At 39.9% G+C, this 14,173-nt stretch overlaps 1 protein-coding gene across 2 annotated transcripts; it reads right to left on the reverse strand.

Annotated features, from left to right (window-relative positions):
- Positions 1 to 67: 67 nt before the first annotated feature.
- On the reverse strand, positions 68 to 11,146 carry ric8b (RIC8 guanine nucleotide exchange factor B). 2 transcript variants are annotated; one of them, XM_059334550.1, is made up of 10 exons: positions 10,984 to 11,146; positions 10,481 to 10,528; positions 9,754 to 10,383; positions 8,690 to 8,784; positions 7,148 to 7,298; positions 6,468 to 6,566; positions 6,032 to 6,176; positions 5,684 to 5,828; positions 5,441 to 5,560; positions 68 to 2,987 (listed from the first exon to the last, which is right to left on the reverse strand). In XM_059334550.1, exons 1-10 carry the CDS (start codon positions 11,065 to 11,067, stop codon positions 2,882 to 2,884), a joined length of 1,623 nt encoding a protein of 540 aa, XP_059190533.1. In that variant the 5' UTR covers positions 11,068 to 11,146; the 3' UTR covers positions 68 to 2,881. The 2 variants fall into 2 exon arrangements, with proteins under 2 accessions (XP_059190533.1, XP_059190534.1); XM_059334551.1 differs by having other exon boundaries at positions 6,468 to 6,563; positions 10,984 to 11,145.
- Between the last annotated feature and the right edge of the window lie 3,027 nt (positions 11,147 to 14,173).

The raw sequence follows: 14,173 nt of genomic DNA on the forward strand, positions 1-14,173 counted from the left end.
GTCCCATGAAATTCAAGATAACTAAAAAATAAGTTTCTTTTGAGCCTGTGCGAGGCCAACTCACAGATAATTTAAATAGTTCTTTTATTTTACTTATCTGACTAAATGTTTGAGTAGGCAGTAGTGGTTATTCACACGTCAAGTGAAAAGTGTGCTCATGATAATTCACTATTAAACGAGTGAACTGTCACAGATTCATGTAATAATGAAAAATGTTCTCTGGATTGTATTCAGCATTTTCTTTTTTAAACACAAACGTATCCAAAGCAGGGTTTCAGTTCAGGGGCCTAATCTGTTGTGAAGGTGAAGCCATCTCATTTTAAAACTGGCGGCTTTTACATTAAATTAAATTGTACCAACAAAAGGAAATATTATTCAGCTTTATACAGACACTATACTTGTGGATTTGTATAAAATTAGCAAAAATTTAAATCTAGAAAAGAAATGCACATCACTGATTTAACATCATGCAAATTTGGCAAAAGTAAAATTGATTAGAAAACAATCATTTCAGTTTGCACATTTCTTTGTCAAGAGTCTACAACAGGCCGAAACAATCTGTTTACGATCATCCACCACAGGAAAATGTTGCATCTCTCCACTAAAAGTCTAAATTTGAAATGAAAAGTCTCCTTGTCAAAAACCCTTTTTAGTGAGAGAACGGTGAACAGGCAAGGCTGAATTCAGAAAGTTTGGTTTGCAACATTCATGATAATTACACAACCAGACAGCAAGTTTTATCTATCCACTCTGACGCTGCCTGATTTCTAAATATTGATCAATTCTGTGGTCCATGCTGGACAGGCCCCATGATTTTAAACCAACAACTACTCTATCTTCACCGTCTACAGTTTTCAATTATTTAAATGTATGTTTATATTGTGCACTTGAATTCATAGATAAACACAAAATCATCATGTAGCAAAAAACAAAGAGAAACATGAAAAAGTGAAAAACAAAAAGCACAGGTGAAGGAATGATTATACCGACCCAATGACACTTTCAAGCAAACCATAACATCAGTGCTTTCAGAGAAATACACATGATCCAGCAAAGAATTATATTATTACCTATATTTTTCTTTCAACTTAGGGAGTGGAAAATAAATGAGGAAGGTGCAACAGTAACCATGGAGGCCTCGTGTGCATTATGATACCACCGCAGAGTCTTTCTGTCGTGCATCAAGTTCCACTTTGGAGAATGTCTCACTGCTGCAGCAGGGCCTCGAGAGTTTCCGAGGACATTGTGAGCTGTGTCCCAGTTCAGGGCCAGACCACCAGAAGACACATTTCTACAGGCCGTCATATTATAAATGACTTAAATTAGATCAGACGTAAACCTACTGAAATAGTTGACTATTAGATACAATTACAATTAACCTGATTCATTATTTGCTATTAGTCTTGCCGCATTTGTTAAAGGGCTGTCCACACCTAGAACGAGAGTTATACCGATAATAATAATGTGAGTATCCACACTGATGAATGATAACATGCTGTAAACAGTAGCATGCACTCATGCTGCACCTTTGTCGGAGCCTGAGAATGGATATAATGACTACCGTAGTTACTGCTGAGGAGTTAGGGCAGTGATGCTCAACTTATAGCCAGATAGGGAGCTGAGTGGCCCACCAACCATTTTCTAAACTGATTTACATTGGGAATTTTTTGTTGTACTTTGAATGTAAATAAGGTGCCAGAGTGCATAAAATAAGCATCGAAATAGAGCTTGATTATCAAAAAAAAGTGCCTGTGGGGCCCAAAAATGTTCTCGACTAAGCTCGAATGTCCTAAACACCTGACCTGAACGGGGCTGCTGCAACTGGCCACTGGCCTGTCAGTTTGCAAAAGTGATCCCCAGGCAAAGCAAGTTGAGTTTCCCTGAGTTAGGAGAATCTAACACAAGAGTTGTCATCTTTTTACAACCAATTTTTTTCCACACTTAAATGAATGCTGGCTCATACTTAAGTAACTTTTAAGAGCACATCAGTTACGACCAAATGAGCTTAAGCACCAAAGACTTTTTTTGTCAGCATATCTCATGTAAAATGTAGTTTTTTATCACTTGCAGCCTGTTACATGTTATAACTAAGCTGTACACTACAATAGCCAAGGCTGCATGATTAGAGAAGATCATCTAAATAGTGTTTCCTAAATGCCATCCATTAGCCTACATAAGAGGTAGTCAGAAACAGCAGTTTCAGTACTTGATTTTGCTTTTTACTTATTATTCCTATTAATATGAATCATAAAAATAAGAAAACAAGTGAAATAAGCTGATGTTGTTGCTGCACAGCTGTAGTGTTTGATTTTGATTGGCTGTGTTTTCATCATTCATCAAAACCCTTTGAAAGTGATCCCAAAGTTAATGCTCGTTGTTACAGTTGTGGTGTGGACTCCACCCTCTGTTTGAGTTAGAATGATGTTTAAAATAATATATTTTTAGTTGTCGTTCTTGGTGAGGACGGCACTACTGTGATTTTAACTCCGGTATCACAGCACATGTCCCAGTTACCACTATTTAAACTTTTATAATATCAGGGGACTATCTGGTGATACGAGTTAGAAAGCGGATCCTACATTTTGGATTGTTCGAACGCAGTCTTGACTTTAGATCCACACTTTGTACTGATATTTGCCAATTTAAATTTAAGTTAATAGAGTATGATTTATTGGGAGGTATCAGTACAGCAGGTGGATCATTTGACTGACTTCTGCTCAGTGTCACTAGACTGGTTCATCCAGCTTTTAGCTCCTCTGACGGATCTCATGGGCACCTTCCTTCAAATGATCCAGACCATGAAATGGGACACAGCTACAGATGTGTCGGGGCCAAAGGCGGCTTAGCCTGGGAAATAAATGTGGCCTAAATGTGCAGTGCACTAGTCAGAGTCTGATCCTGAGTCCTCGGGTGGATCACAGAGGGTTTCTTCAAGAGGTGCTAATGTCCCATCAGGCCTGACTCCCATTGGCCGGATCACGTTCTGCCTGTGGACACAAAAAGAAAAAATCATCAGAGATTTTCCTTTCTGGATGGAGAGACGTTAAATTAGAAAGGTACATTGAAAACATGTCAATTATATTTTCAATGTACACAAAATCCAACTCTGTTCAGGACCCTTTGTATCCACAGACAGTCTTAAGAGGGCTTTCCCTTGTACATCTTTACTCGCTTACATCCAGAACTCAAGGACCCTCACCCTTCAACCCCCTCCCCCCCTTCATGGACACTTGCCCCAGCCTGGCCATCCTCTCTCCCTCTCTGCCCTCCCCTTCTCTCCTCTGGCAGTTTAATTACAGGATCAGCGCTCAGACTAATCTCCTCAAAGCCACGGCTGCCCCTTCATCCTAATCCAATTATACCTGCACTGTGTGTCACCACTCCCTCCAAGATGATTTATCAGAGAATTATCCACCAAAGATTTAAAAAGGACCCATTTGCATTCATTTGTAAAGAGATTCCAATATAAATGGCCATGTAATTCCTACTGATACCTCCAATTAAATTGAACTTATCCTGGAAAACTACAGGTTAACTTCTTTGACAGGAGACCTTTGGTGTGGTTAAATCTGAAAATATTTCAGCATTTTAAGAACAACCAACATATTTTCAGTGATGAATCCTGCAGAGAGGCACCACCAGTCCACAGCCTTGTATAACTGCAGGTAACATGAAGACTAACAAGACAAAACAAACAAAAACATATAACATCATCTCTCCTAATTAGTGCAAACATAATCCCTCCTCTCCTCCTCAGCAGTGACAGAGAATTGGAGGCCTGGCAGATGTAGGAGGGGGTGGGTGGGGGTGCAGAATATGTGCTAATTGGAGGACCAGTTAAGCAGTTAGGGGAGCACATTCTTACAGTGCCCTGACCGATCTCCTTAGAGCCTGTACTGAGGAAGCTCCTCGCCGCCATCATCACATCTCCTTTACTGAGGAACAGAAGAAAGAAGATGCAGCCTTGGAAAGGAATCTTCCTCTTCTGGGTGCACGTGCCTCATTACAGCTCAACCCCCTCTTTGGCTCAACAATGACGAGGTCAGCTTTCTTATGTCTGCACATTTGTTCACCCGCGTCTCTTCCTCTTCATCCACGTTCCACTCAAATTGCTTTGTTGTTAGTTGTGCCTCTGTCTCAGTCCACTCCCTGTCTGGCCAATGACTGACTCCTCAGAATTACAACAATAAAGTCCGGACACACGTGTTTTATCAAAAACCTGAATGCGGCACATAAAGGAACCAGGACCAACAAGATGACTGTGTGTCCCAATTAGGTGATAATTAATGGGGTGGTGGTAATGATGCTGCACCGGCGCACCGGCAGCTTCCATTTACTCCAGCTGAATGCTGCGGCGTGCTGGAAGTTGGGGCCTAATTGAAGCTGCAGCTAACGGCAAGAGATTCTTCCTTTGATGAAGCGGTTGGCAGGGAGCGAGCTCACTGTTACCTTTGTACAGGTTTGACTAACGTTAGCCTCTGCTTACTAAGGAAAGGTCAACACAAATACAGCACGGCTCTTTCAGAGGAAACAATGACTGATATGAATAATTTGAGCAGGGGGAGCAACAAGCTGGAAAAGTTAATGATCTTAGTCGAACCTTGGACAAATAATGAGTTGCGTTTCTTCAGCAAAGACTTCTGTGGCATCTCATGTTTGTAACTTGGTAAGCAGCAGTATTGTGTTGGTCACTGTTCCAAAAAAATGAACCAGATGACGTTCATTTCTTCAGGGTTTTTTTTTTTAAAGGAGTTGCTTATTTTTCCATAGAACATCCTCCTACTCATCCATCCCCAACGCCCCACCAGTGCCACTGCCCACTTTCCAAAGTAAAGGAATTTACAAATTTGTACCCATTAGTTCGTTAACCTCCTTTTAATATTCATATGAACTGGCTGCAGCAGTACCGCTAGGTGCTTTGTCTGAATTGTTTCACTACCCATTCCGGTGTTTCAGTTTAACAAGTGGCCATGTTAACTGGTGACTCTCACTCAAATGTGTTGTGGTTGCTCATTGTGATGGTAGCGGTTGAAAACACACACAAAACGTGTACTCATAAACATCTTCAATTATAAATACATACTCATCCGTCTCTAAAAAAACAGAGTTGTTGTCTCTAAAAAAACAGTAGTTGCCAGTGTAGAACTAGTATTTCTTTACGTAACATTTGCCATTTTTTCCTCATGAACTTTAGCCCTTATAAGAATTTTTAGAAATCTACTATCTCATGTGTCTGTCTCTATATTGGTATGCTGCTGGAGTCTATTTCAATTTCAATGCAATGTCCTCCTGGCCAAGGGGTTTAGGATGCTGACCACCACCTCTCTGCTATCCAATCTAAAAAAAAAATTGTTCCACTACAACAAGCTTTTAAAAACATTAACAGAGGATTATGAGGAGTTATTTGCCGTTGGAGTCCTTTCTAGTTCACTATATTTACCTTGACAACTTGTCAAACATATTAACAAGTTTCTGGGCTTCGTACTCCTTCTGCTCCTCCGTCATCTCTTCGATGGGGTTTGGCATCGGCTCCTCCACGTGCCCAGTGATGGGGTTGATGCTGGAACAAGCAGATGAGCAAGCTTAATGTTCAGCTGCAAACTGATACAAACACTATCACTGCATACACAAGCCGACATCGGATTGTGAGTGCTTTGTTCAAAGACCTGCGCAGAGCACTCACAAGGGTTTTGCAGATTTGTATTCTTCTGTGTCTGAGTCTTCGTCTTCGGAGTACTGAGTCTCTCCTCTCCCTCCTGCGAGGAGACCTCGAGCCACCAGGAGTCCTGCTGCGTTTCCATATCCTGTGTACTTCAACAGGTTGTCCACTACAAGACGACACGACAAATATACAAGATTGTGAAGCTACATATAAATGTTTATGTTCAAACATGAGCTGTGCTGTAGTTATAGTTACAAAGTGCTCAGTGCATCTGTCGTTGTAATTTCTACCCAACTAGATCTGCCATTCCTGCTCTCTCATTCACATATTTTCTCTTCTCATGTGCTGTACCACATGTTCACTGCTCACCGCTTTCTTTGCAGAGGACAAAGAGAAATTCTGCAGCGCTCTGCTTCACACCCATGTCGACATGTGTCATAAGGCGAACCAGCTTGTTTCTGGTGGTGGTGCCGATCTCTGGCCGGATCTTTACATCTTTCAGTGGGGGAAGTACCTGAAGATGCAGACATTATAAATAGTTCAGATTATGGCTCTTTTCTATATTTTTTGTCAGTTACCAAACTCTGAAACCTAATACCTGGTCAATAGACACACACATACACACATCATTAAAAAGCTATAAGGTTACTACAATTTGGTTGACATTTCAGTACTTTACTGAAAAGACCCTTCCGCGGGGCAGATGCTGGCCTTCCAGATTGAAGGAGCAACTCAATGTAAGAGTGTACCAGAAATGTCACATACGTCATTATGATCGGTTTAAATCTGTTGCCAGCTACTGTACCTGAGCTTTGATAAATCTGCGGATCTCCCTGTGGTGTCGGGATCCTTCAGTCAGAAGGCTGAGCACCGGAGTCAAACCCTCTTTGTAGTTTGAGCCCTGCTTGGAGAGACACAAACCACAAACACTTCACAAGCTACATGAGCTGCAACAGTCAATAAGATTTCAAAGCATCTATGGGTAATATTATGAATAAAAAGGATATCAAGGGTGCACTATCGATATAATATATGATATTCATCCTAAATATTTTGATTGGTGGTCTAGATAAAGGTCGATCAGAAGAGCTGATCAGATTTGTAAACAACTGTATAAAAAGAAATGACCAGCAAATGGCTATTAATTCTCTCCTACACGAAGGCTTCAAATATACTTGAGATCAGTATCGGTCAATACGGCTGCTATCGATTGGGCTCCAAATGCTTGATTGGAGTAACCTCACTGCAAGTCCAAGATGCCACAAAAATGTGTGCATGTGAGTTTATGTTTAAATATGTACTTAACTTGGTTTACTGATGAGCTTGAAATATTTCTGTTATGTCCTGTAGTGTCAGTTAGAACAGGTGTAATTTACTCCACTATCACTCACACTATTCTGTAATATATTTATTAATTGTTAAATGGAATTTTCAGCATGTGAACAAGCAGTTCTCTCTACATTTGCTGCAGAGGATGAACTTTACCTTGTCGATCCTTTTCTCCATGAAGTCTATTAATGTCTGGACAGCATCCATGTTTTTCCCACCATACAGTTCTTGTCCTCCCTGGACAGGCACGTCGATTAAGACGTCCAGGCAGGACACAGGCAGGTTATTCAGCAGGTTGATGGCATGACTGGAGATATAAAAATAAATCTATTAATGATTAGTAAATAAAAGACACATAAAATTGTGAGTTTCTGAGATGAAACTGCCTGGGTCTGAAGGGCTGAAGAGGTCAAAGTCTAAAAATAAGTTAAGATGACTATTAATAGATGAATGGTTTGCAACATTTTGCCTGAGAAGTTTTTTTCAAAATCATGGCCAAGGACCAAATCCGCTCTTGTGTTTATGTTTATCTACATTTTGGAATTACTGATGAGTTGCTGCCAGTTTTTCACTACCCGTGCATCCCATGCCACTTTTTACACTTTCAGAAGTATCTTAGAAACTTAACTTCTTAAAAGCTACTTGTGATATTATAATACAAACACTTTTACATTCCTGTAAATAAGTACTGAATCATAAAGGTTGTTTATAAAAAAAGAAAAATACATACAAAGTTTTAGACTGACAAATAAATAGCTGACTCTTAATGATAGGCTTATATGCGCAGTATAAAGTAACATTTTCTCTGATCTCTCTGCACCACTGGATTAGGGTATTCCTATGGCTTGTAAATATGTAATTGATTTGTTAAATGACAATGGTGTGTTATAGATCTGCTGCACCTGTTAAGGAAAATAAAATGTCGATGAAGTGGGATATTCTGCAATTCATTTTCAGGTGGATTTTATTCATCCAGTAACTTTTTTACTTGAGATTTGTTGAGATGAGAAAATATCATTTTTAATTAAAAGAAAAGACAACAAAATGTTTGCTGTCAATTACAGTTCCAGGAAAGAAAGAAAATCAGAATCGGCAGGTCAGACTTAAAAAAAACCCAGAACTGATAAAGAAAATTACCATCTATGCATCTCTAATTCAAACAAACAACAAATTGAGGTTGGTCAATGTGTTAAACTCCCATGAGCAGTTCAGCCTTGACAGGTCAAGAGAAAGACCAGTCTATTTAACAGCACCCTATTTAAACATCAGTCTGTGGCCACAGATTCTTGGCATTCCTGCATTAAATTACCATGAGAAGAAGATGGTGCCGCAGTATTACGACAGCCAGGAACATCTACAAGATGAAACACCCACAAAGACCCCAAAAAACAATCTCCGTTTTTCCCACGACACTGAAATCTGCTATCGGCCCGTAGGCTATCAGTCTTCATTTTCAGTGAGCTGCTCTCTCACTCACAGCTGACACTTAGTACTTGTCCAGAGGGGTGCGCACATGCAAATCACAGCAGGTGACAGCACAACATGGATACATGTTAGTTTCTAAGTGCTGGAAGCAATTTGTTAGATTTTCTATGCAAATCAGTTAAGTTTAACCAGTTTCACAGATTGCAAAGTGCATAGCTTACTGAAGAGATTCAAATATTAAGTTCAGTGGAGGACAGACTTCCTGACTTTCACCTGTGTGCTTCCTCTGTTTTCTCTTCGGTCTCAGTCTTCAGCATCAACAGATGACGCAGAATGGCAGCGATGAGCCGGAACTGGTGGTCATCCTCCTATCAAAGCAAAACGTACAAAAATATTATTATTATTATTTTCAAGCAGACAGTTGCTCAGAGGTAAAGCAAAACAATGAAGTAAAAAAATACCAAAACTACAAGGAGAGGGACCAAAAAGCAAAGACCAAACTGCAACAATAGCTGCCTTAAAATTCAACAAGGCATCACAGATGTCACAAGAGTGACATCTAAGCCTCTAGTCTAGATTTTTTTTTTTAAAACAGCATTTGGATTTCTAGTGTCAAAGAAGAGAGCGGGATCTAACTGGAGAACTACAATTGGTGTGATTGAGACTTACACTGTGTCAGATGCAGCCCTTGCAGTCATGTGTCCCCTTCAGTCCAATTTGAATGAAATTTGGCAAGACAGCCAAGTTTAATAGTGATTTTCAGAAATCATCTCTAATTACAAACTATTACATAACTACATCATAAACATCAGCCATAACCAAATAGGACTCTTGACACATGGTCCAGCAGCATCTGTGCCAGATATCTTCCCATTTCTATCACACAGGATTACACAGGGTTTTTTTGTCCTGTGTGCATGTAGTCTATGAAAGGGCAAATGTGCAACATTTAATTATATTATTTATATCTATGCTGCAAATTGACATCTGATGTTAATCTTTCAGATCCAGAGTGGAAGTATATTGAATTGCAATGTTACATTTTAAGTCACATTAACTCTGACAGTAGATCACTGACAGGTTGACTGTTTTCCTCAAGACATAAATGACCAGAGGCAGAGGAAGATACAATTTGGCAGTTATCAGTAGCAGATGTATGATTTTGCTGGACAAGGATGAGGTCTAATGTGTAATTGAGCAAATAACCAATAGTTTCTGGTGATGCGTACTTGATCTGCTCATAATCCCTCTATACATTCTTATAACAGCAAATTAGAGGACAAGCCCGAATGACTCGCATGCAACAGACTCACAACACATTACTATAACACACTTACCTCACCACCAGGGTCAGACAGTGTGAGGTTGAACAAGGCTTTTAGTGCCTCCATTGCTCTCTCATTGTCCTCTGAAGGCAGGGGCAGGGCCTGCGGATCTGGCTGAGCAGCTTCATAGGGACCCACCCAGCTCACATCCAGTGTGTGCTCCAGGACCTCCGTCAGTCGTCTCACAGCATGCCAGTCTCTCTTCAAGATCCCTCTCACATCAGGTCTCAGCGCAGACAGAAGGAAGAGAAGGCGCAGTGTGAACAGGCCCACCTCGTGGTGCCATGTGCGGGCAGTACGCAGGCTGGCACACAGGCCGTGAGCCAGCTGCACGTCTACACTAACCTGCTGAGCTGCAGGACTGTTGTACACCACATTGCATAGGCACTTCAAGGCCTCAACCACCACCCTCTCCTCCTCCTCTGACAGGGTATCTTCCTGAGTGCTTTTCTGGTTTTCATCTTCTTCCTCCCCAGCTTTCAGCCTCGCCATTCCTCCCAGGACCAGCATGCCCTCCCGGGTGGCTACAGGTGCGAGGACACGCTTGTCCCTGGACAGGATGCGGAGTGTCTCCAGACATGTCTTCTGACAGCTGGGCTGCACCTGCCTCCCAAGAACTGACAACACACTCTGACAAAGCTTCTGAAATGAAATAGTGCGACAAAATTATAGATTATAGCACTAGTGTGCTACACTGATCATCACCTAATAACCAGCTGCTCGGATAATGAGTACTTACACTCCGTAGGCTTTCCTCCTTTTGGTCAAAACTGAAGGTGTGACTGTTCTGAAACACATAAGATGTTCATTGTGGACACTAAAGACAACTCAGCCTGAAATGCCACAGACACATATAGAACATGTTTTATTATAACTAAACCCCAGTCTTTCTGAAACGGATATAAATGTATCCCAAAGACCTCCAATAAATCGCTTTAGTATGCTAATATTGCTACATAAATAACTCAACTTAACATGGGTTGTTAGCAGGCAGCATTAGCATTATGAGCATTACGTTGGTGTTGTAAACAACGTATCGAGGTCCTATATGCCTTGTTCAAATGTATGCTGTGATATGTTTTTAAAATACAACCTTAGACACCGTATGACAGCGCCAACATTTTATCTTAGGCGGCTGGTAAGACGTTTAGCTAACTCATTATTAGCTCTTAAGCTAGCTAGCTTGCTTTAGCACCGTCGTTTGTTTTGGTTGACGTAAAAAGGAGCAGAGCCGCGACTTACCTCTCGATTATATTGCCGCAGAAGCTCCTCGATTTCCTCCTCGTTGGCAGTTTCAAGCTTTGACAGGATAGCGTTTAAATCCATGGTGAGAGGCTGAAGATTGAGGAGTTGTCTTGATTTCAACGCGACCAGTAGGTGTTGTGCAGCTAGCTAGCTAGCTGGCAGGCTAGCTGAGTGAGAGTGAGGCAGGTCTGCTCCTGTCACCAGGGAAACTCCCCTGACTGTCTGTCTCCATCACCAGCAGGCTGCTTTACACTCCAGTTATCCACTCCATTACACATACCGTCACCCTGTTAAAATAATCGCCTATCTCATTTTTTCAAGATTTGCAGGAAATACAAAAAACTTCACAAAAAGTTTAACATATGACATTTATTGATCATTTCACTCAAAAAGGATATAACAAAGGATGGCTATTGGCATAGTAATAACACTGTGTGTAAATTATGTAACTTAAGAGAAATAAATGACTTAGGCAATTTTAGAACATGCCTTTGTGACTTAAGCAAGATATGGTAACACTTTATTTTGAAGGTGTCTACATAAGAGTCACACAAGCCTGTCAGAATTGAAACATGACATGACATGAGCATTAATGTTACTTCAAAGTGTCATTAATGTTCATAACACATCCCATGTCATGTTTATGACACGCTCATGTCACTCTTATATAGACACCTTCAAAATAAAGTGTTACCATATCTTGCTTAAGTCACAAAGGCATGTTCAAAAAATTGCCTAAGTCACATTTTATTTTGACTTAGGCATAGTAAATCCGCTTAAGTCACACACTTGACATAGGCCATTAATCTTAAAGGGGTAAAATCACATGATCTGATCAACTGAGGATGAAGGCGATTTTACCATAGGTGGCCGGTGTCATGAGGAGATGATTTATGCAAAAAAACAACAACAATTTTGACAAAAAAATGACTTAGGCGATTATTTTAACAATGTGACGATATCCAATTTCATTTAAAATAGAAAAGTGTCAAAATTCTAAAATAATCCGACGATCTGTTTGATGATTGTACTGCATAATATAAATAGCCTAATAATAAAATTACAGTTTTTCTCAGTCGCTTTGGTGCATTTCTTACATCACTATTAACATTTTCACAACAGTTAGTTCAACCTCCACAACATTTAATCATTTGTACACATCATAGTTTCTCCTTACAACAAATTGCAAATGCTTTTGGACATGCATCAATTGCTACCATACAACTCTCTGCTGTTTTATAACTTTATTATTTGCTTATGTCATGTCAATCCAAAATAACTATACTTGTGAATGCTGAATAGTCATTCCATATAAAACTTATAGTCCTCATCCCATTGCTTGAGTCATTACATACACAAATGTTGAACTAGTTGTCAAAATCTGTCAAGCAAATTTTATACATTTTTTAAAACCTTTTTTTTTTCTTTAAATGTCTCAGAAATTGAACAATTTCTCTCAGTTAAATCTCAGCTTTCACTGATGAGAAGGGGTGTGTGAAGCATTAGTTGCAACCGACGATAAGCCACTTCTCTACAATCTCTCAGAGCTGAATCCCATAAACAAAAAAAAGTTTCACAAATGGTACGGTTATTGTGGAGGCGTGTCAGGTTTACGATGGCCACATATGAACCAAGCAGGACATAGTGTGGACCATTTCTACAATACTGACACAGAAATGGAAGGTCAGCCTCGTGGAAGAGGGGTGAGGGTGCAGGGAGGAAGGGGATGACGTGGTGACATCACAGCAGAGTCCTGCAGAGGGTGGATTCAACTCTTGAGGAGATACTGTCCTCGCTGCATTGGCTGTGATGTAGATGAAACTATGTGGCCAGACAGAGAGGAACATCTGGATGTGCATGGATGACTTACAGTACTATGTATGTTGTATGTTCAGCTCCAATACGTACTGCAATATTGTTTACAGTTGTGCACAGCTCTACCCAAAGGGAGTTTATGTTTGTTGTAAATAAGGGTGTATTGTTTTCACACACTAAATACAGTAATGTGTAACTTTCCTGTAGTTTTCAATTGGCTGTACAGATAGTGCTGTCTTGAGCATTTCCAGGTAATGTCACCAAGATCTGACTTTTTTGCATTGGAAAACATTTACAGAGTTAACTGTCACAATGAAAACATGACAAAGCCATTTGACTATCTTGTTCATAAACACGTCAGGACTTTTCATCTTGAAGACACTGACACTTTCATTGACATGAATACTTGCTTTTGAGGAATGAGCTATCCATTTTGAGCAAGTGACATGCTTTTACAGGTTATCAACTAGGTTTTGCAGTTTGTACGAATTGTTTTGAGAAATGCATTAACAGTTGTGCAAATGTAAATAGTGATGTGAGAAATGCACCAAAGCGACTGAGAAAAACTGTAACACAAGTCTGCATCAGAGCCTTGTTTCCAGCCAGAATGCTTTGCTTATGTGTAAGACTAGATGATGGTATTATTATTCATGTTCATTGATGGATAAAAATGGCAAACTGGAGTCCAAAGTGTCAGGAGTTCCCCAGGCCTCCACCTGCAAAATGTCACTCAAAGAGACATTATGACAACATAGAGATGCCAAATTTACCTCAAGGAAACATAATTTACAAAAAAACAGACATGACATGAACACAAACAACAAAGTGATACAAAACAAAATGGCAAAATGGCAAAAGATAGATAGATAGATAGATAGATAGATAGATAGATAGATAGATAGATAGATAGATAGATAGATAGATAGATAGATAGATAGATAGATAGATAGATAGATAGATAGATAGATAGATAGATAGATAGATAGATAGATAGATAGATAGATAGATAGATAGATCTATATGTATTTGATTGAGTGTCCACAGTCAAAAGTTTATTGATTTGTCCACAGAATATTATAAAATGTCCTGTCAGGTTTAAAAAGCTTCTATTCTTCATTGGCAGACAGGAATATCATTTTGCCTGGTGTTACTAAATCAACCGTGTCTGTGAAACAGCACTATACAAAGGAATTCATTTTTGAGTGAGGCGGTGATTCTACAGAGAAGTAAAACCCAGTTGGGCAGGTCTCATACAAACTCAGACTTCCTGGAGCCACTCGTGTGACTCTGCAGAAAAATATATCTCTAAATGACTTGCTGGTGAATCAGTGCCACTTCCCATATCATTAAATGGGATTAAGGATATTTGCTG

Source organism: Centropristis striata, chromosome 6 (assembly GCF_030273125.1).
Source record: "Centropristis striata isolate RG_2023a ecotype Rhode Island chromosome 6, C.striata_1.0, whole genome shotgun sequence".
NCBI classification, from domain to species: Eukaryota; Metazoa; Chordata; class Actinopteri; order Perciformes; family Serranidae; genus Centropristis; species Centropristis striata.